The sequence below is a fragment of the Loxodonta africana genome, chromosome X (assembly GCF_030014295.1).
Source record: "Loxodonta africana isolate mLoxAfr1 chromosome X, mLoxAfr1.hap2, whole genome shotgun sequence".
Classification (NCBI taxonomy): domain Eukaryota; kingdom Metazoa; phylum Chordata; class Mammalia; order Proboscidea; family Elephantidae; genus Loxodonta; species Loxodonta africana.
The window spans coordinates 80,006,937-80,029,089 of NC_087369.1; the positions used below are offsets into that span (position 1 = coordinate 80,006,937).

General features: G+C 39.1%; 1 protein-coding gene across 1 annotated transcript in view; it reads right to left on the minus strand.

Annotated features, from left to right (window-relative positions):
• Window positions 1-22,153, minus strand: part of TEX11 (testis expressed 11) — a 472,254-nt gene that overhangs the window by 251,419 nt on the left and 198,682 nt on the right. Inside the window, 1 exon segment of the mRNA XM_064278445.1 lies at window positions 10,079-10,160. Coding sequence (XP_064134515.1) covers window positions 10,079-10,160 — 82 coding nt within the window.

Here is a 22,153-nt window from a genome sequence, read left to right on the forward strand (position 1 = left end):
CTTGAAGTACAATGCTGTCAGGGATAGGATAATATCCATATGCCTACAAGGAAGATAAGTTAATACAACTATTCAAATTTACATACCAACCACTAAGGTCAAAGATGAAAAAATTGAACATTTTTATCAATTTCTGCAGTTTGAAACTGATCAAACATGCAATCAAGATGCATTGAAAATTACTGGTGATTGGAATGCGAAAGTTAGAAACAAAGAAGGATTGGTGATTGGAAAACACGGCTTTGGTGACAGAAACAATGTCAGAGATCGCATGACAGAATTTTGCAAGGCCAACAACTTCTTCATTGCAAATACCTTTTTTCAACAACATAAATGGTGACTATTACGTGGAACTCACCAGACGGAATACACAGGAATCAAATCGACTACATCTGTGTAAAGAGACGATGGAGAAGCTCAATATCATCTGTCAGAACAAGGCCAAGGGTTGAATGCAGAACAGACCACCAACTGCTCATGTGCAAGTTCAAAATGAAACTGCAGACAATAAACATGCAAAAAAAAAATTTTTTTATGAGAGCCAATTGGGTTGGATGCGAGCCAAAGTATGAACTTCAGTATATCTCACCTGAATTTGGAGACCATCTCAAGAAAAGATTTCACACACTGAATACAATGAACAAAGACCAGATGAGTTGTGGGATGACATCAAGGACATCATACATGAAGAATGCAAAAGATTATTAAAAAGACAGGAAAGAAAGAAAAGACCAAAATGGGTGTCAGAAGAGACTCTGAAACTTGCTTTTGAATGTAAAATAGCTAAAGCAAATGGAAGAAATGATGAAGTAAAAGAGTTGAACAGAAAATTTCAAAGGGCAGCTCAAGAAGATGAAGGAAAGTATTATAATGAAATGTGCAAAGACCTGGAGACAGAAAACCAAAAGGGAAGAACGCACTCAGCATTTCTCAAGCTGAAAGAACTGAAATAAAAAATCCAACCCTGGGTTGCAATATTGAAGGCTTATATGGGCAAAATGTGGAACAATGCAGGGAGCATCAAAAGAAGACGAAAGAAATACACAGTCACTGTACCAAAAAGAATTGGTCAGTGTTCAAGCATTTCAGGAGGCAGCATGGGATCAAGAACTGATGGTATTGAAGGAAGAAGTCCAAGCTGCACTGAAGGCATTAGGGAAAAACAAGGGTCCAGGAATTGATGGAATACCAACTGAGATGCTTCATTAAATAGATATAATGCTGAAAGCACTCACTCATCTATGCCAAAAAGTTTGGAAGACAGTGAGGGGAAGGCTGGGGAGAAGAAATTATTAAGTAGATAGTAGACGAGTGTTAACTTTGGTGAAGGGAAAGACAACACACAATATAGGGGAACTCAGCACAACTTGACCAACGTAAAGTTATAGAAGCTGGCTAGACACATAAAAACACCTTGAGGGACCGAGTTACTGGGGTTGAGAGCTGGGGACTATAGTCTCAGTGGATTTCTAGGTCAACTGGCATAACATAGTTCATAAAGAAAATGTGTTACATCCTACTTTGGTGAGTACCATCTGGGGTTGTAAAAGCTAGCAAGCAGAGAGCGGAGCCAAGATGGCGGACTAGACAGACGCTACCTCGGATCCCTCTTACAACAAAGACACGGAAAAACAAGTGAATCGATCATATACATAACAATCTATGAACCCTGAACAACAAACACAGATTTAGAGACGGAGAATGAACTAATACGGGGAAGCAGCGATTGTTTCCAGAGCCTGGAGCCAGCGCACCAGTCAGGTACGGCACAAGCACAGAGACCTGCTCCACCCCCCTGAACTAACCCCGGGAGGGGGACCAGCCGGTTCCACGGGCGGCGTGGGACGCAGCCGGTAGGAGAAGTCCCCGGGAGGCAGTGACTGGTCTTAGAGCAGAAAGAGCAGCATCCGAGCCGGGGAACTGTCCCGCAGGGATTTGGACTGGACGCAGGTACGCCATAAACACGGAGAGTTGCTCCACCCCCCTGAACTAACCCCGGGAAGGGGACCAGCCGGGTCGCACGGGCGGCGTGGGACGCAGCCGATAGGAGAAGTCCCCGGGAGGCAGCGACTGGTATTGGAGCGGGGAGAACAGCGTCCCAGCCGGGACACTCGGTCACGGCACAAGCACGGGGAGCTGCTCCACCCATCTGAACTAACCCCGGGAGGAGGCCCAACCGGTTCTCGGGGGCGGCACGGCCACGCGGCTGGAGGGACGAGAAGTCCCCGGGAGGCAGCGACTGATTTTGGAGTCGAGAGTGCACCGTCCCAGTAGGGGAGCCTTGACGCTGGGCGTGGGGCTGAAAGCGGAGGATCTGACCGTGACTCCAGCGGGCCAGACCCCCCGGGGGCAATCTCCACACAGCCAGCACACATAGGCGACGCGCCCGCGGGAATCTCAGATATAATAGTCATTCCAAGCAAGACAAGCAACTCTGGCTATATTCTGAGGTGCTACTCTCCTAACTCTCTGTTCCCTCCCCCACCCTCCCCAGGCGGCTTCATTAACATCTGAATAGCCTGAGCCAGAGGGAGAACTCTGATAGGGATCTGACTGCATTTTTTTTTTAGCGGATTTTCTGGAAAAACTAGTTTCCCAGTGATGGCTCGGAGACAACAATCCATATCAAACCACTTAAAGAAGCAGACCGGGACAGCTTCTCCAACCCCCCAAACAAAAGAATCAAAACCTTTCCCAAATGAAGATACAATCCTGGAATTATCAGATACAGAATATAAAAAACTAATTTACAGAATGCTTAATGATATCACAAATGAAATTAGGATAACTGCAGAAAAAGCCAAGGAACACACTGATAAAACTGTTGAAGAACTCAAAAAGATTATTCAAGAACATACTGGAAAAATTAATAACTTGCAAGAATCCATAGAGAGACAACATGTAGAAATCCAAAAGATTAACAATAAAATAACAGAATTAGACAACACACTAGGAAGTCAGAGGAGCAGACTCGAGCAATTAGAATGCAGACTGGGACATCTGGAGGACCAGGGAATCAACACCAACATAGCTGAAAAAAAATCAGATAAAAGAATTAAAAAAAATGAAGAAACCCTAAGAATTATGTGGGACTCTATCAAGAAGGATAACCTGCGGGTGATTGGAGTCCCAGAACAGGAAGGGGGGACAGAAAACACCGAGAAAACAGTTGAAGAACTCCTGACAGAAAACTTCCCTGACATCATGAAAGACGAAAGGATAGCTATCCAAGATGCTCATCGAACCCCATTTAAGATTGATACAAAAAGAAAAACACCAAGACATATTATCATCAAACTCACCAAAACCAAAGATAAACGGAAAATTTTAAAAGCAGCCAGGGAGAAAAGAAAGGTTTCCTTCAAGGGAGAATCAATAAGAACATGTTCTGACTACTCAGCAGAAACCATGCAGGCAAGAAGGGAATGGGACGACATATACAGAACACTGAAGGAGAAAAACTGCCAGCCAAGGATCATATATCCAGCAAAACTCTCTCTGAAATATGAAGGCGAAATTAAGATATTTACAGATAAACACAAGTTTAGAGAATTTGCAAAAACTAAACCAAAGCTACAAGAAATACTAAAGGATATTGTTTGGTCAGCGAACCAATAATATCAGATATCAGCACAACACAAGGTCACAAAACAGAACGTCCTGATATCAACTCAAATAGGGAAATCACAAAAACAAACAAATTAAAATTAATTAAAAAAAAACCCACATAACAGCGAATCATGGAAGTCAATAGGTAAAAGATCACAATAATCAAAAAGAGGGACTAAATACAGGAGGCATTGAACTCCCATATGGAGAGTGATACAAGGCGATATAGAACAATACAAGTTAGGTTTTTACTTAGAAAATAGGGGTAAATAATAAGGTAACCACAAAAAGGTATAACAACTCTATAACTCAAGATAAAAACCAAGAAAAACGTAACGACTCAACTAACATAAAGTCAAGCACTATGAAAATGAGGATCTCACAATTTACGAAGAAAAACGCCTCAGCACAAAAAAAGTATGTGGAAAAATGAAATTGTCAACAACACACATAAAAAGGCATCAAAATGACAGCACTAAAAACTTATTTATCTATAATTACACTGAATGTAAATGGACTAAATGCACCAATAAAGAGACAGAGAGTCACAGACTGGATAAAGAAACACGATCCATCTATATGCTGCCTACAAGAGACACACCTTAGACTTAGAGACACAAACAAACTAAAACTCAAAGGATGGAAAAAAGTATATCAAGCAAACAATAAGCAAAAAAGAAGAGGAGTAGCAATATTAATTTCTGACAAAATAGACTTTAGACTTAAATCCACCACAAAGGATAAAGAAGGACACTATATAATGATAAAAGGGACAATTGATCAGGAAGACATAACCATATTAAATATTTACGCACCCAATGACAGGGCTGCAAGATACATAAATCAAATTTTAACAGAATTGAAAAGCGAGATAGATACCTCCACAATTATAGTAGGAGACTTCAACACACCACTTTCGGAGAAGGACAGGACATCCAGTAAGAAGCTCAACAGAGACACGGAAGATCTAATTACAACAATCAACCAACTTGACCTCATTGACTTATACAGAACTCTCCACCCAACTGCTGCAAAATATACTTTTTTTTCTAGCGCACATGGAACATTCTCTAGAATAGACCACATATTAGGTCATAAAACAAACCTTTGCAGAGTCCAAAACATCGAAATAATACAAAGCATCTTCTCAGACCACAAGGCAATAAAACTAGAAATCAATAACAGAAAAACTAGGGAAAAGAAATCAAATACTTGGAAAATGAACAATACCCTCCTGAAAAAAGACTGGGTTATAGAAGACATCAAGGAGGGAATAAGGAAATTCATAGAAAGCAACGAGAATGAAAATACTTCCTATCAAAACCTCTGGGACACAGCAAAAGCAGTGCTCAGAGGCCAATTTATATCAATAAATGCACACATACAAAAAGAAGAAAGAGCCAAAATCAGAGAACTGTCCCTACAACTTGAACAAATAGAAAGTGAGCAACAAAAGAATCCATCAGGCACCAGAAGAAAACAAATAATAAAAATTAGAGCTGAACTAAATGAATTAGAGAACAGAAAAACAATTGAAAGAATTAACAAAGCCAAAAAAGCTGGTTCTTTGAAAAAATTAACAAAATTGATAAACCATTGGCTAGACTGACTAAAGAAATAAAGGAAAGGAAACAAATAACCCGAATAAGAAATGAGAAGGACCACATCACAACAGAACCAAATGAAATTAAAAGAATCATTTCAGATTATTATGAAAAATTGTACTCTAACAAATTTGCAAACCTAGAAGAAATGGATGAATTCCTGGAAAAACACTACCTACCTAAACTAACACATTCAGAAGTAGAACAACTAAATAGACCCATCACAAAAAAAGAGATTGAAACGGTAATCAAAAAACTCCCAACAAAAAAAAGCCCTGGCCCGGACGGCTTCACTGCAGAGTTCTACCAAACTTTCAGAGAAGAGTTAACACCACTACTACTAAAGGTATTCCAAAGCATAGAAAATGACGGAATACTACCCAACTCATTCTATGAAGCCACCATCTCCCTGATACCAAAACCAGGTAAAGACATTACAAAAAAAAGAAAATTATAGGCCTATATCCCTCATGAACATTGATGCAAAAATCCTCAACAAAATTCTAGCCAATAGAATTCAACAACACATCAAAAAAATAATTCACCCTGATCAAGTGGGATTTATACCAGGTATGCAAGGCTGGTTTAATATCAGAAAAACCATTAATGTAATCCATCACATAAATAAAACAAAAGACAAAAACCACATGATCTTATCAATTGATGCAGAAAAGGCATTTGACAAAGTCCAACACCCATTCATGATAAAAACTCTTACCAAAATAGGAATTGAAGGAAAATTCCTCAACATAATAAAGGGCATCTATGCAAAGCCAACAGCCAATATCACTCTAAATGGAGAGAACCTGAAAGCATTTCCCTTGAGAACGGGAACCAGACAAGGATGCCCTTTATCACCGCTCTTATTCAACATCGTGCTAGAAGTCCTAGCCAGGGCAATTAGGCTAGACAAAGAAATAAAAGGTATCCGGATTGGCAAGGAAGAAGTAAAGTTATCACTATTTGCAGATGACATGATTATATACACAGAAAACCCTAAGGAATCCTCCAGAAAACTACTGAAACTAATAGAAGAGTTTGGCAGAGTCTCAGGTTATAAAATAAACATACAAAAATCACTTGGATTCCTCTACATCAACAAAAAGAACACCGAAGAGGAAATAACCAAATCAATACCATTCACAGTAGCCCCCAAGAAGATAAGATACTTAGGAATAAATCTTACCAAGGATGTAAAAGACCTATACAAAGAAAACTACAAAGCTCTACTACAAGAAATTCAAAAGGACATACTTAAGTGGAAAAACATACCTTGCTCATGGATAGGAAGACTTAACATAGTAAAAATGTCTATTCTACCAAAAGCCATCTATACATTTAACGCACTTCCGATCCAAATTCCAATGTCATATTTTAAGGGGATAGAGAAACAAATCACCAATTTCATATGGAAGGGAAAGAAGCCCCGGATAAGCAAAGCACTACTGAAAAAGAAGAAGAAAGTGGGAGGCCTCACCTTACCTGACTTCAGAACCTATTATACAGCCACAGTAGTCAAAACAGCCTGGTATTGGTACAACAACAGACACATAGACCAATGGAACAGAATTGAGAACCCAGACATAAATCCACCCACGTATGAGCAGTTGATATTTGACAAAGGACCAGTGTCAATTAACTGGGGAAAAGATAGCCTTTTTAACAAATGGTGCTGGCATAACTGGATATCCATTTGCAAAAAAATGAAACAGGACCCATACCTCACACCATGCACAAAAACTAACTCCAAGTGGATCAAAGACCTAAACATGAAGACTAAAACGATAAAGATCATAGAAGAAAAAATTGGGACAACCTTAGGAACCCTAATACAAGGTATAAACAGAATACAAAACATTACCAAAAATGATGAAGAGAAACCCCATAACTGGGAGCTCCTAAAAATCAAACACCTATGCTCATCTAAAGACTTCACCAAAAGAGTAAAAAGACCACCTACAGATTGGGAAAGAATTTTCAGCTATGACATCTCAGACCAGTGCCTGATCTCTAAAATCTACATGATTCTGTCAAAACTCAACCACAAAAAGACAAACAACCCAACCAAGAAGTGGGCAAAGGAAATGAACACACACTTCACTAAAGAAGATATTCAGGCAGCTAACAGATACATGAGAAAATGCTCTCGATCATTAGCCATTAGAGAAATGCAAATTAAAACTACGATGAGATTCCATCTCACACCAGCAAGGCTGGCATTAAAACACAAAATAATAAATGTTGGAGAGGCTGCGGAGAGATTGGAACTCTCATACACTGCTGGTGGGAATGTAAAATGGTACAACCACTTTGGAAATCTATCTGGCGTTATCTTAAACAGTTAGAAATAGAACTACCATACAACCCAGAAATCCCATTCCTGGGAATATACCCTAGAGATACAAGAGCCTTCATACAAACAGATATATGCACACCCATGTTTATTGCAGCTCTGTTTACAATAGCAAAAAGTTGGAAGCAACCAAGGTGTCCATCAATGGATGAATGGGTAAATAAATTGTGGTATATTCACACAATGGAATACTACGCATCGATAAAGAACAGTGACGAATCTGTGAAACATTTCATAACATGGAGGAACCTGGAAGGCATTATGCTGAGCGAAATTAGTCACAGGCAAAAGGACAAATATTGTATAAGACCACTATTATAAGATCTTGAGAAATAGTAAACCTGAGAAGAACACATACTTTTGTGGTTACGAGGGGGGGAGGGAGGGAGGGTGGGAGAGGGTTTTTTATTGATTAATCAGTAGATAAGAACTGCTTTAGGTGAAGGGAAAGACAACACTCAATACATGGAAGGTCAGCTCAATTGGACTGGACCAAAAGCAAAGAAGTTTCCGGGATAAAATGAATGCTTCAAAGGTCAGCGGAGCAAGCGCGGGGGTCTGGGGAACATGGTTTGTGGGGACGTCTAAGTCAATTGGCAAAATAATTCTATTATGAAATCATTCTGCATCCCACTTTGAAATGTGGCGTCTGGGGTCTTAAATGCTAACAAGCGGCCATCTAAGATGCAGCAATTGGTCTCAACCCACCTGGAGCAAAGGAAAATGAAGAACACCAAGGCCACACGACAACTAAGAGCCCAAGAGACAGAAAGGGCCACATGAACCAGAGACCTACATCATCCTGAGACCAGAAGAACTAGTTGGTGCCCGGCCACAATCGATGACTGCCCTGACAGGGAGCACAGCAGAGGACCCCTGAGGGAGCAGGAGATCAGTGGGATACAGACCCCAAATTCTCATAAAAAGACCAAACTTAATGGTCTGACTGAGACTGGAGGAATCCCGGCGGCCATGCTCCCCAGACCTTCAGTTGACACAGGACAGGAACCATCCCCGAAGACAACTCATCAGAAATGAAAGGGACTGGTCAGCGGGTGGGAGAGAGACGCTGATGAAGAGTGAGCTAATTATATCAGGTGGACACTTGAGATTGGGTTGGCAACTCTTGTCTGGAGGGGGAATGGGAGGATATAGAGAGAGGGAAGCCGGCAAAATTGTCAAGAAAGGAGAGACTGAAAGGGCTGACTCAAGAGGGGGAGAGCAAGTGGGAGTAGGGAGTGAGATGTATGTAAACTTATATGTGACAGACTGATTGGATTTTTAAACGTTTACTTGAAGCTTAATAAAAGTTATTAAAATAAATAAATAAAATAAAATAATTACAAAAAAAAAAAAAGCTAGCAAGCAGCCATCTAAGATACATCTATTGGTCCCATCTCATCTGGAGCAAAGGAGAATGAAGAAAACCAAAGACAGAAGGAAAATATTAGTCCAAAGGACAAATGGACCACACGAACCACAGCCTCCACCAACCTCAGCCCAGAAGAAGTAGATGGTGCCTGGCTACCATCACTAACGGCTCTGAGAGAGATCACAATAGAGGGTCCAAGCAAGAGCAAGAGAAAAATGTAGAACAAAATTCAGATTAACAGATAAAGACCAGGCTAACTCGTCTGACAGAGACTGAAGGAACCCCCAAGAAGATGGCCCCCAGACACCTTGCTAACTCAGAATTGAAGACATGCTTTCAACAAAAGATTAGATAAAAAAATAAATAAACAATAACATATGAGGAACGTGCTTCTTAGTTCAATCAAGTATTTGAGACCAAATGGGTAACACCTGCCCAAAAGCAAAGACGAGAAGGCAGGAAGGGACAGGAAAACTGGACGTGCGGACACACAGGGAAACCTGGGTGTAAAGAAAAAGGGGGAGAGTGCTGATACATTGTGGGGATTGCAACCAGTGTCACAAAACAATTTGTGTATAAATTTTTTAAAGAAACTAATTTGCGCTGTAAACTTTCACTCAAATCACAAAAAAATTTAAAAGAACACCCTTTTAAAAAGGAAGAAACTGAAGCACATATAAGCTAGGTGAACTGCCCAACAACCCACAGCTGTATATCAGGGTGTCTATTTTGTGGTGTGTGCATTCTAATCTCTTGATAATTCTGAAAAACAAATACCAATGCTTATACCAGCAATTACAAAAAGCACAGTATTCCAAAGGATTTTCCATAAATAGGTAATCTTCACGGTGGTAGACAATTTAAGAAGGGTTGGGAAGCTACAATTCCCTGCTAGACTAAAAGAAAACTGATCAGTTTTATTCACTTCTTTTTTTTTTTAACCACTTTTTAATTTTGCCTACTCTTCTCTCTTCTTTCTTTCTTTCTTCCTGGCTGACAATCTCTGACTTTCTTATGTGATCAGTTTTCCCTCAGCCAGCCTGAAATTATAACAATTGTTAATATACTAAAAAGATACTATATTTAACAAATCAGTGGTAATATTTCAAAATAGTGATATTTCACACACAGAAATGATACCTCCAATGAGTTCTTCATCAGCTGTTTCACCTTTCAAGAGGATTTTCATCATTAAGAAAAGCCCATGTGGATTTAAATGTTCCTATTTTAAACAAAGAAATCACTAATATTAGACTCCTGGAATGTTAAAGACCATTTCCAAGTAATTGCTTATTTTATTCAACCACAACAAGATGACTCATGATCAAAGGAAATCAAAATGACAAAAGATTATTATCATAACATCTAGTCCATTATCCCTGACTATAATTTCTGATACCTTATTCAATCTAAATGAAATACTATAAGAAAAAAATATGTAAACATTTCTATTAAGTGACAAGCAGTTAATGGCAAAACAACAAACCCAAACCCTTTGCCATTGAGTTGATTCCAACTCATAGCAACCCTACACAATGGAGTAGAAGTGCCCTATAGGGTTTCCAAGGAGCAGCTAGTGGATTTGAACTGCTGACGTTTGGTTTAGCGCCGAGCTATTAACCACTGTGCCACCAGGCCTCCTTCAACAAAAAATCAAAGTAATATCAGACTTGTAGAATGTTAAAGATCATTTCCAAGTAATTGCTTATTTTAGTCAACCATATCAGGATGATTCATGATGAGGAAATCAAAACTGCAAAAGATTATATCATAATATCTTGTCTACCCTTGAGGATATTTTCTGAAACTTTATTTAATCTGAAGGAAATAATACAAGGCAAAGAATATGTAAACATTTCTATTAAGTGACAAGCAGTTGATGGCAAAGTCAGTATTTAAATAGTGTGAATCTGAGGCCATATTCTTAGTGAGCAAAACTCCAAACATCAATTATCTTTTTCTTTGGGGCCTCTAATAACAATGAGGTCCTTTGTAAACAGTGGTAGAATGTGAAATAAAAAGCTTATTGTCTTTCCTATAGGGCATGACTGTCACCTGTACCATTAATAACAATGTACTCTGAATGGTGTTTCCAAATCTTTAGCTGGCACTAATCCATCTGTAATCTCTTGCCTGTTTCCACTATTAACTGACAGAGTACATTTTGTAAATAATTGGTTAAGACTAAAACTGCACTCTAGGGCCACAGAACAGAACTCTTATCTCTACAAAGCATTAGACACACCATAATGACCCCTTACGACAAAGACTCAAGAAATTAAAATGGGCACAAATGAAGACTTTGGATCGAGAACAACAAATACAGAGTTGATGAAACAGACTGAGGAGACAGGACCAAGATGGCGGAATAGTCAGACACTTCCTGTCATCCCTCTTTACAACGAAGACCCCAAACAACTAGTGAATTGAATAAATATGACAATCTAGGAATCCTAATCATTAAAGACAAAGCTGAAGAATCCGACTGAGTGGCACGTGGAAGGAGAGGCAATTCAAAAGCAACAGAAACGGAGAACTACACATCACTGGAGTCCTGCTAGCTGAGACAGCACAGCACGCACGGACTGAGGCAAGCAGCAACATTCCAAGCCAAGGCCTACGACATCTGGTGCAGCTAAGCAGCATCAAATCTCCACACACATTCAGAGCCAAACAGAAGTGACACCACACCTGCGAAAGTTAAGTGTGAGCTCCCAAACCACTGCATGCACTGGCGTGATAACCCCAGAACTTCACAACCGGAAAGCACTCCCTTTTCCTCACCCATATCTCACCCTATTCCAACACCAGTCCCTTGGTATTCGAAAACGCCACAACCCCTAAGCTGGGAACTAAGGGTAGGTGGGGAGGCCCTGACCCTTTTCCCAGCCATGGGCATAAGGGCTCCACAGACATGCAGTGCCCTCCATGCCCGCCCAGTGCCTTGTGGGCCAATTCAACACTGCGTGCCCTCATTAGCATAACACAGGCAGGGCATACACTTGAAGCCCATTTTCACCTGCAGTACCAAGGGGGAGCTGCAGATTTGTGACATTTGACACCACACTGCCCCTAAGAAGGGACCTCACCAACTGACACCGGAGGCCTGAGGGCCAGCAATACCACCCACTCAATCTAGTCACACATGACAGGGGTCTGAGAATTACTGGTGCCTCTCAAGCCCTCTAGCCAACGGCACCGACACCCAAGGACTGGCTGTACTACTCCCCCCCACCACCACTTTGTGCTCTAGCAGAGGTGGACATTCCTCCATTCAGACATCCAGGGGCAGCAAAGAGTGCCTTGCCTTGCCCCACACATCGCCAACCACTGCAACCAGAGACCTAAGCCTGCTCTGAACACCCCCACACAGCCCTGCCTGCCTAGAACTGTAGGTTAGAGTCTGCAACACACGGTGACCAATGATCTGGACACCTGTGCCCTGAATAACTGCACCCCTGCAAGAACAGTGAATAGATTCCTGGGCTCACACACCTAGTAGGTGCTCTGACCACATGCAGACAGGATGTGAGAGCTTCAACGATGCCAATAACCGAAGTAGAAAACACACTCAGCCTACTTGGACATATCAAAACAAAACAAAAATACAGGATGTAGTTAACAAAAATACAATAAATATGATAACTTATTGATGTCTCAGAGATAAGAGTCAGCAACAAATCAAATAAAGGAGCAGGTCAAGATGGCTCCAGCAAGTGACCAAAATCAAGAACCAGAAAGCCTTCCAGGGGAAAATAAGGTAACAGAACTACCTGAGAAAGAATTCAAAAGGCTAATATACAGAGCACTCCAAGAGATCAGGAAAGAGATAAGGCAAAACTCTGACCAAACCAAGGGAACACACAATAGAAGAATTCAAGAAACAATACAAGAACAAAACAAAAGAATAAAGAGGCTGCTAGAAACTATACAGAGAAAGCAATGAGAAATCCAAAATATTAACAATAAAATTTCAGAATTAGACAACTCAATAGAAGGTCACAGGAGCAGAATTCAGACAAAGGAAGTCAGAATTAGTAAGATGGAAGATAAATCCCTTGACACCAATTTGTTTGAGAAAAAATCAGAAAAAAGAATATAAAAAAAAAAGAAAGCCTAAAAATGATGTGGGATACTATCAAGAGGAAAAACTTTCAAGTGACTGGAGTACCAGAACAGGGGAAGGATAACAGAAAACATAGAGAGAAATGAAGATATGCTGGCAGAAAACTTTCCTAATATCATGAAAAATGACAAGATATCTACTCAAGAAGCTCCGTGAACCCCATAGAGGATAGACCACAAAAGTCACAAAGACATATCATAATCAAACTTGCCAAAACCAAAGACAGAGAAAGAATCTTGAGAGCAGCTAGGGATAAATGAAAAATCACCTACAAAGGTGAAGCAATAAGATTAAACTCTGATTACTCAGCAGAAACCATGCGGCAAAGCAATAGGATAGCATATATAAAGCCTTGAAGGAAAAAAAATGGTCAGGCAAGAATTATATATCCAGAAAAGTTGTCTCTTAAATAAGATGGTGAAATGAGGTCATTTACAGTTAAACAGAAATTAAGGGAATTTGTAAAAACTGTACCAAAATTACAAGTAACATTAAAGGGAGTCCTCCAGTTAGAAAATCAACATTACACAACAATCCATGACTAGGGCACAGGACAGATCAACCAGTTATCAACCAAAATAAGGAATTCACAAAAACAGATCAAAGCTAAAAGGCTGAAAATAGAGAACCAGAGACATCAATATGTAAACAATGACAAATCAAAATAAAAGGGGAATAAACAGTGTAGTCATAGAACTTTCATATGAAGAGAAAGTCAAGGCATTATTAAAAAATAAAAGATTGGATTAAACTTAGAAAAATAAAGGTAACTTTCAAGGTAACCACAAAGGAAGCTAATGAACCCATCCATCAAAATAACAAAGAAGAAAAACATAAAGACTCACCAAATACAAAATCAACAATAATGAAACAGATGAAAAGAAGATACATAAACTAAAAGAACTCATCACAGAAAATTAAGCCCAACAAAGAAACTGTTGACACCACACACACACACACACACACACACACAAATCAGAATGACATCGGTAAATTCATATCTACTAATAGTTACACTGAATATAAATGGTCTAAATGCACAAGTAAAGAGACAGAGAGTGGCAGAATGAATTTTAAAAAATGATGTATCTATATGCTGTCTACAAGAGACAAATCTCAGACACAAAGACAAAAACTAAAACTCAGAGGATAGAAAAAATATGTATCAAGGAAATAGCAACCAAAAAAAGCAGGAGTAGCAATATTAATCTCTGATGAAATAGACTTTAAAGCAAAATCCACCACAAAGGATAAGGAAGGACACTATATAATGATTAAATGGTAAATACACCACGAAGACATAACCATAATAAATATATACGCACCCAATGATAGGGCTCCAAAATACATAAAACTAGCTCTAATAGCATTGAAAAGAGAGATAGAAAGCTCCAGAATAATAGTAGGAGACTTCAACACACCACTTACAATGAAGGGCAGAATATCTAGAAACTCAATAAAGATACAGAAGATCTAAATGCCACCATCAGTCAGCTTGACCTTATAGATATATACAGAACACTCCACACAATAGCAGCAAAGTATACTTCTTTTCCAATGATAATGAAACATTCTTCAGAACAGACCACATTTTAGGCCAAAGAGCAAACCTTAACAAAATCCAAAACATTGAAATAATACAAAGCATTTTCTCTGATCACAATGCAATGAAAGCAGAAATCAAAAACAGAAAGAGCAACGAAAAAAAAAAATCAAATACATGGAAACTGAACAATACCTTCTTTAAAAACTATTGGGTTACAGGAGAAATCAAGGACAGAATAAAGAAATTCATACAATCAAGTGGGAATGAAAACACATCTTACCAAAACATTTGGCACACAGCAAAAGGACTGCTTGGAGATCAATTCACAGAAAAAGAAGGGCCAAAATCAAACAATTAACCCTATAACTAGTATAGAAAAAGAACAGCAAAAGAAGTCCTCGGGCACCAGAAGAAAGGAAATAATGGCAATTAGAGCAGAAATAAATACAATAGAGAATAAAAAAGATTACAAGAATCAAGAAGACCAAAAGTTAGTTCTTTAAAAAGATCAACAAAATCAACAAACCACTGGCCGGACAGGCAAAAGAAAAACAGAACAGGAAGCAAATAACATGAATAAGATATGAGATGAGTGATATCACAACACACCCAACTAAAAAAAAGATTATAACGAAATACTACGAAAAATTATACTCCAACAAATTAAAAAACCTAGAGGATGGACAAATTTCTGGAAACACTACCTATCTAAACTAACACAAACTGAGGTAGAAAAACCTAACAAACCCATAAAAAACTAAAAGATTAAAAAAAAAAAAAACTGCCAACCAAAAAAAAAGGCCCTAGCCCAGGCTGCCTCACTGGTGAATTGTACCAAATTTTGAAAGAAGAGCTAACACCAATACTACTCAAGCTATTTCAGAGCATACAAAAGGAAGGAATACTCCCAAACCCATTATGTGAAGCCAGCATGACCCTGCTACCAAAGCCAGGCAAATACACCACAAAAAAAAAAAAAAAAAAACTACAGACAAATAGCCTTCACGAACATAGACATAAAAATCCTCAACAAAATTATACCCAATAGAATTCAATTGCATTTTAAAAAAATTATACAACATGATCAAGTGGGATTCATACCAGGTATGCAGGAATAAAAAAAATTTTTTTTTATGCAGGAATGGTTCAACATTAGAAAATCAATCAACGTAATAAACCACATAAATAAAACAAAAAAACCACATGATAGTATTAATCAATGCAGAAGAGGCATTTGACAAAGTCCCGCACCCATTCCTGATAAAAACTCTCAGCAAAATAGGAACAGAAGGGAAATTCCTCAACATAATAATGGGCCTTTATACAAAGCCAACAGCCAGCATCATTCGAAATGGAGAGACTGAAAGCATTTACCTTGAGAACGGGAACAGACAAGGATGCCCTTTATCATCACTCATTCAACACTGTGCTGGAGGTACTAGCCAGAGCAATAAGGCCAAAAAACGAAATAAAGGGCATCCAAATTGGTAAGGAAGAAGTAAAATTATCCCTATTTGCAAATGATATGACCCTGTACAGAAAACCCCCGAAGAATCCACAAGAAACCTACTGGAACTAATAGAATATTTCAGCAAAGTAGTAGGATAAGATAGAAGATTAAAAAGAAAAAAATCAGTATGATTCCTGTACACCAACAAAGGGAACTTCGAAAGGAAATCAACAAATCAATACCATTTACAATAGCCCCCAAGAAGATAAAGTACACAGGAATAAATCTAACCAGGGATGTTAAAGACCCATACAAAGAAAAATACAAAACACTACTGCAAGAAACCAAAAGAAACTGACATTAGTTGCAATCCCCACAATGTGACAGTATACTCCCCCTTTCCACCCCAGCTTCCCTGTGTCCATTCAACCAGTTCCTGGCCCTTCCTGCCTTCTTATCCTGCCTCGGACAGGAGCTGCCCATTTCGTCTCGTGTATCTGATTGAACTAAGAAGCACATTCCTCATATGTATTATTTTTCATTTTATGTTGTTGTTGTTAGGTGCTGTCCAGTTGGTTCTGACTCATAGCGATGCTGTGTAAAACACAATGAAACACTGCCCAGTCCTGCACCATCCTCACAGTCATTCCTATACTTGAGCCCATTGTTGCAGCCACTGTGTTATTCCATCTCATTGAGGGTCTTTCTCTTTTTCACTAGCCTGCTACTTTACCAAGCATGCTGTCCTTCTCCAGGGACTGATCCCTCCTGATAACATGCCGAAAGTATGTAAGACTTAGTCTCGCCATCCTTGCTTCTAAGAAGCATTCTGGTTGTACTTCTTCTAAGACAGATCTGTTCGTTTTTTTGGCAGTCCACAGAATATTCGATATTCATCACCAACACGACAATTCAAAAGCATCAATTCTTCTTCAGTCTTCTTTATTCATTGTCCAGCTTTCACATGCATATGAGACAATCCGAAATGCCATGCCTTGAGTCAGGTGCACCTTAGTCTTCAAGGTGACATCTTTGCTTTTCAACACTTCAAAGAGGTCTTTTTGCAGCAGATTTGCCCAATGTAATTTGTCTTTTGATTTTGGATCCAAGTGAAATGGAAACCTTGACAACTTCAATCTTTTCCCCGTTTAGCATGATGTTGCTTATTGGCCCAGTTTTGAGGGTTTTTGTTTTCTTCATGTTGAGCTGTAGTCTATACTGAAGGCTGCGGTCTTTAAACTTCATCAGTAAGTGCTTCAAGTCCTCTGCACTTTCAGCAAGCAACGTTGTGTCATCTGCATAACACAGGTTGTTAACGAGTCTTCCTCCAATCTGGATGCCCCATTCCTCTTCATACAGTCCAGCTTCTCGGATTATTTGTTCAGCACACAAATTGAATAAGGATGGTGAAAGGATACAGTCCCGATGCACACCTTTCCTGACTTTAAGCCACACAGTATCTCCTTGTTCTGTTAGAACAGCTGTTTCTTGATCTATGTACAGGCTTCTCATGAGCACAATTAAGTGTTCTGGAATTCCCATTCTTCACAATGTTATCCATAATTTGTTATGATCCACAGAGTCGAATGTCTTTGCATAGTCAATAAAACACAGGTAAACATCCTTCTGGTATTCTCTGCTTTCATCCAGGATCCACTTGACATCAGCAATGTTATCACTGGTTCCACGTCTTCTTCCGAATCTGGCTTGAATTTCTGGCAGTTCCCTGTTGATATACTGCTGCAGCCGCTTTTCAACGATCTTCAGCAAAATTTCACCTGTGTGTGATCTTAATGAATATTGTTCGATAATTTCTGCATTCGGTTGGATCATGTTTCTTAGGAATAGGCATAAATACGGATCTCTTCCAGTTGGTTGGCCAGGTAGCTGTCTTCCAAATTTGTTGACATAGATGAGTGAGCACTTCCAGGGCTGCATCCGTTTGCTGAATGCCTTCAGTGCAGCTTGGACTTCTTCCTTCAGTACCATCGGTTCCTGATCATATGCTACCCCCTAAAATGGTTGAATGTCAACCAATTCTTTTTGGTATAGTGACTCTATGTATTTCTTCAATCTTCTTTTGATGCTTCCTGCGTCGTTTAATATATTCTCTGTAGAATCCTTCACTATTGCAACTTGGGGCTTCAGTTTTTTTTTGTCAGTTCTTTCAGCTTGAGAAATGCTGAGCGCATTCTTCCCTTTTGGTTTTCTACCTCCAGGTCTTTGCACATGTCATTATAATACTTTGTCTTCTCAAGCCGCCCTTGGAAATCTTCTTTTCAGCTCTTTTACTTCATCATTTCTTCCTTTTGATTTAGCTACTCGATGTTTGAGAGCAAGTTTCAGAGTCTTTTCTGACATCCGTTTGGTCTTTTCTTTCTTTCCTGTCTTTTTAATGACCTCTTCCTTTCTTCATGTATGATGTCCTGATGTCATTCCACAACTGTCTGGTCTTTGGTCATTAGTGTTCAATGCATCAAATCAATTCTTGAGATGATCTCTAAATTCAGGAGGTGTATACTCAAAGTCATATTTCGGCTCTCGTGGACTTGTTTTGTTTTGTAGTCCTGTCTGATCTTTGTCTGAGGAGTGGGCTTCAGGAATTGTTTCAGTTCTGGTTAACAGACCATCTAGGGGCCACGGTTTTGGGGGTTCCTCCAGTCTGTGTCAGACCATTAAGTCTGGTCTCTTTGCATGAATTTGAGTTGTGTTTCCTATCAGGGCAGTCAATGGTGGTAGCTGGGCACCATCTAGTTGTTCTGGTCTCAGGCTGGTGGAGTCTGGTTTTTCTGTGGACCTTTAGTCTCTTGGGCTAGTATTTTCCTTGTGTCTTTGGCTTTCTTCATTTTCCTTTGCTCTGAGTCATATGGGACAAATTGATGCGTCTTAGATGGGTGCTCACAAACTTTTAAGACCCCAGATGCAACTCAACTAAGTGATATGCAGAACATTTTCTTAATAAACATTTTTATGACAATGGACCTAGATGTTCCCCGAAACTATGGTCCCCAGTCCTCAGCCCCAGCTACTCTGTCCCTCAAAGTGTTTGGATGTGTCCAGGAAACTTCTTAGCATTTGCTTTGGTCCAGTTGTGCTGACTTCCCCTGTACTGTGTGTTGTCCTTCCTTTCACTGAGATTGATCCTTGTCCACTGTCTAGTGAGTGAGTTCCCTTCCTCTCCCTCCCACCCTCGTAACCATCAAAGAATGTTTTTTTCTGTTTAAACCTTTTCTTGACTTCTTATAATAGTGGTCTCATACAATATTTGTTCTTTTGTGGCTAACTTCACTCTGCATAATGCCCTCCACATTCATCCACAGTGAGAGAGGTTTCATGGATTCATCATTGTTCTTTATCATTGCATAGTATTCCATTGTGTGTATGTACCATGGTAACCCTGGTGGCATAGTGGTTAAGTGCTACGGCTGCTAACCAAACGGTCCAAAGTTCAAATCTGCCAGGCGCTCGTTGGAAACTCTATGGGGCGGTTCTACTCTGTCCTATAGGGTCGCTATGAGTCGGAATCTACTCAATGGCAGTGGGGTTGCTATATGTACCATAATCTGTTTATTCATTCATCTGTTGATGGGCACCTAGGTTGTTACCATCTTTTTGCTATTGGGAACAATGCTGCAATGAACATAGGTATGCATATGTCTATTTGTGTGATGGCTCATATTTCTCTAGGATAGATTCCTAGGAGTAGAATTCCTGGATCGTATGGTATTTCTATTTCTAGCTTTTATAGGAAGCGTGAAATTGTTTTCCAGAGAGGTTGCACCTTTTTATATTCCCACGAGCAGTGCGTGAGTGTTTCAATCTCTCAACAACCTTTCCAGCATTTATTATTTTGTGTTTTTTGGATTAGTACCAGCATCACTGGGGTGAAATGGTGGCTCATTGTAGTTTTTATTCGCATTACTGTAATGGCTAATGGTCACGAGCATTTCCTCCTATGGTTTCTTTGCTGAAGTGCCTCTTCATATCCTTGACCCATTTTTTAATTCGGTTATTCGTCTTTTATTGTTGTTGAGGTGTTGCAGTATCTTATAGATTTTAGAGATTAGACCCTTATCGGATATGTCGTAGCCAAAAACTTTTTCCCCGTCTGTAGGTTCTCTTTTTACTCTTTTGGTGAAGTCTTTGGATGAGCATAAGTCCTTGATTTTTTAGGAGCTCCTAGTTATCTAGATTATCTTACAGTGTTTGTGCTGTTAGTTATGGTTTGCATACTATTTATGCCATGTAGAAGGACTCCTAGTGTGGTCCCTATTTTTTCTTCCATGGTCTTTATCATTTTAGATTTTATATTTATGTGTTTTTTCCATTTTGAGTTAGTTTTTGTACATGATATGAGGTATGGATCCTGTTTCATTTTTTTTGTAGACAGATATGCAGTTATGCCAGCACCATTTGTTAAAGAGTCTGTCTTTTCCCCCATTTAAAGCACTTGAGCCTTTGTCAAATATCAGCTGCACATCTGGGCTCTCCATTCTGTTCCATTGGCTGTTTTGACTATCATACGGAGGTATAAAAGGTTCTAAAATCAGGTAGTTCAAGGCCTTCCACTTTGTTCTTCTTCAGTAATGCTTTACTTATCCGGGGCCTCTTCTCTTTCCATATAAATTTAGGGATTTGTTTAACCATCTCATTATAAAATGCTGTTGGAATTTGAATTGCATTGTATCTGCAGATCGCTTTTGGTAGAACTGACATTTTCACAATGTTGAGTCTTCCTATCCATGAACATATTATGTTTTTCCACTTATGTCAGTCTCTTTTGGTTTCTTGCCGTAGTGTTTTGTAGTTTTCTTGTATAGGTCTCTTATGTCTCTGGTTATATTTATTCGTTAGTACTTTATCTTCTTGGGGGCTATTGTAAATTGTATTGATTTCGTGATTTCATTTTCAAAGTTCTCTGTTGGTGTAGAGGAATTGAACTGGTTTTTTGTATGTTTATCTTGTATCCTGATACCTTGCTAAAATCTATTAGTTTCAGTAGCTTTCTTGTGGATTCTTTGGGGCTTTCTGTGTATAAGGTCATATCATCTGCGAATAGGGATACTTTTACTTCTTCCTTACCAATTTGGATGCCCTTTCTTTTTCTTGCCTTATTTCTCTGTCTAGGACCTCCAGCACAATGTTGAATAAGACTGATGATAAAGGGCTTCCTGGTCTGGCTCCTGTTCTCAGGGGAATGCTTTCAGACTTTCTCCCTTTAGAATGATGTGAGCCGTTGGCTTCGTATAAATGCCCTTTACTATGTTGACGAATTTCCCTTCTGTTTCTATTTTGCTGAGAGTTTTTTTTTTTTAAATCAGGAATGGGTTTTGGACTTTGTCAAATGCCTTTTCTGCATCAACTGATAAGATCACTTGGTTCTTATCTTTTGTTTTATTTATGTCATGGATTACATTGTTCTTCTAATGTTGGACCATCCCTGCATACCTGATATGAATATCACTTGGTCATGGTGAATTTTTTTTGATATGTTGTTGAATTCTATTGGCTAGAATTTTGTTGAGGATTTTTGCATTTATGCTCATGAGGGCTATTGGTCTGTAATTTTCTTTGTTTATGGCACCTGTACCTGGTTTTGGTATCAGGGTTATGCTGACTTCATAGAATGAGTTTGGAAGTATTCCATCCTTTTCTATGCTCTGAAATATTTTTAGTAGTAGTAATGTTATCTCTTCTCTGAAAATTTGGTTGAATTCTCCAGTGATGCCATCTGGGCCAGGGCTTTTTTTTTGTTGAGAGTTTTTTTTTTTAATTACCTCTTAAATCTCTATTTTGTTATGGTTTTATTTACTTAGTCTACCTCAGCTTGTGTTAATTCAGATAGGCAGTGTGTTTCTAGAAATTTGTCCATTTCCTCCAGGTTTTCCAATTTGCTGGAGTACAATTTTCATAGTATTCTGTTATGATTCTTTTTATTCCAGTTGAGTCTGTGGGGATATTGCCCATCTCCTTTTTTATTCAGGTTATTTGCTTCCTCTCCTGTTTTTCTTTTGTCAGTTTGGCCAACGATTTGTCAACTTTGTTGGTCTTTTCAAAGTTGGTCTTGTTGATTCTTTCCATTTTTTTAATTCT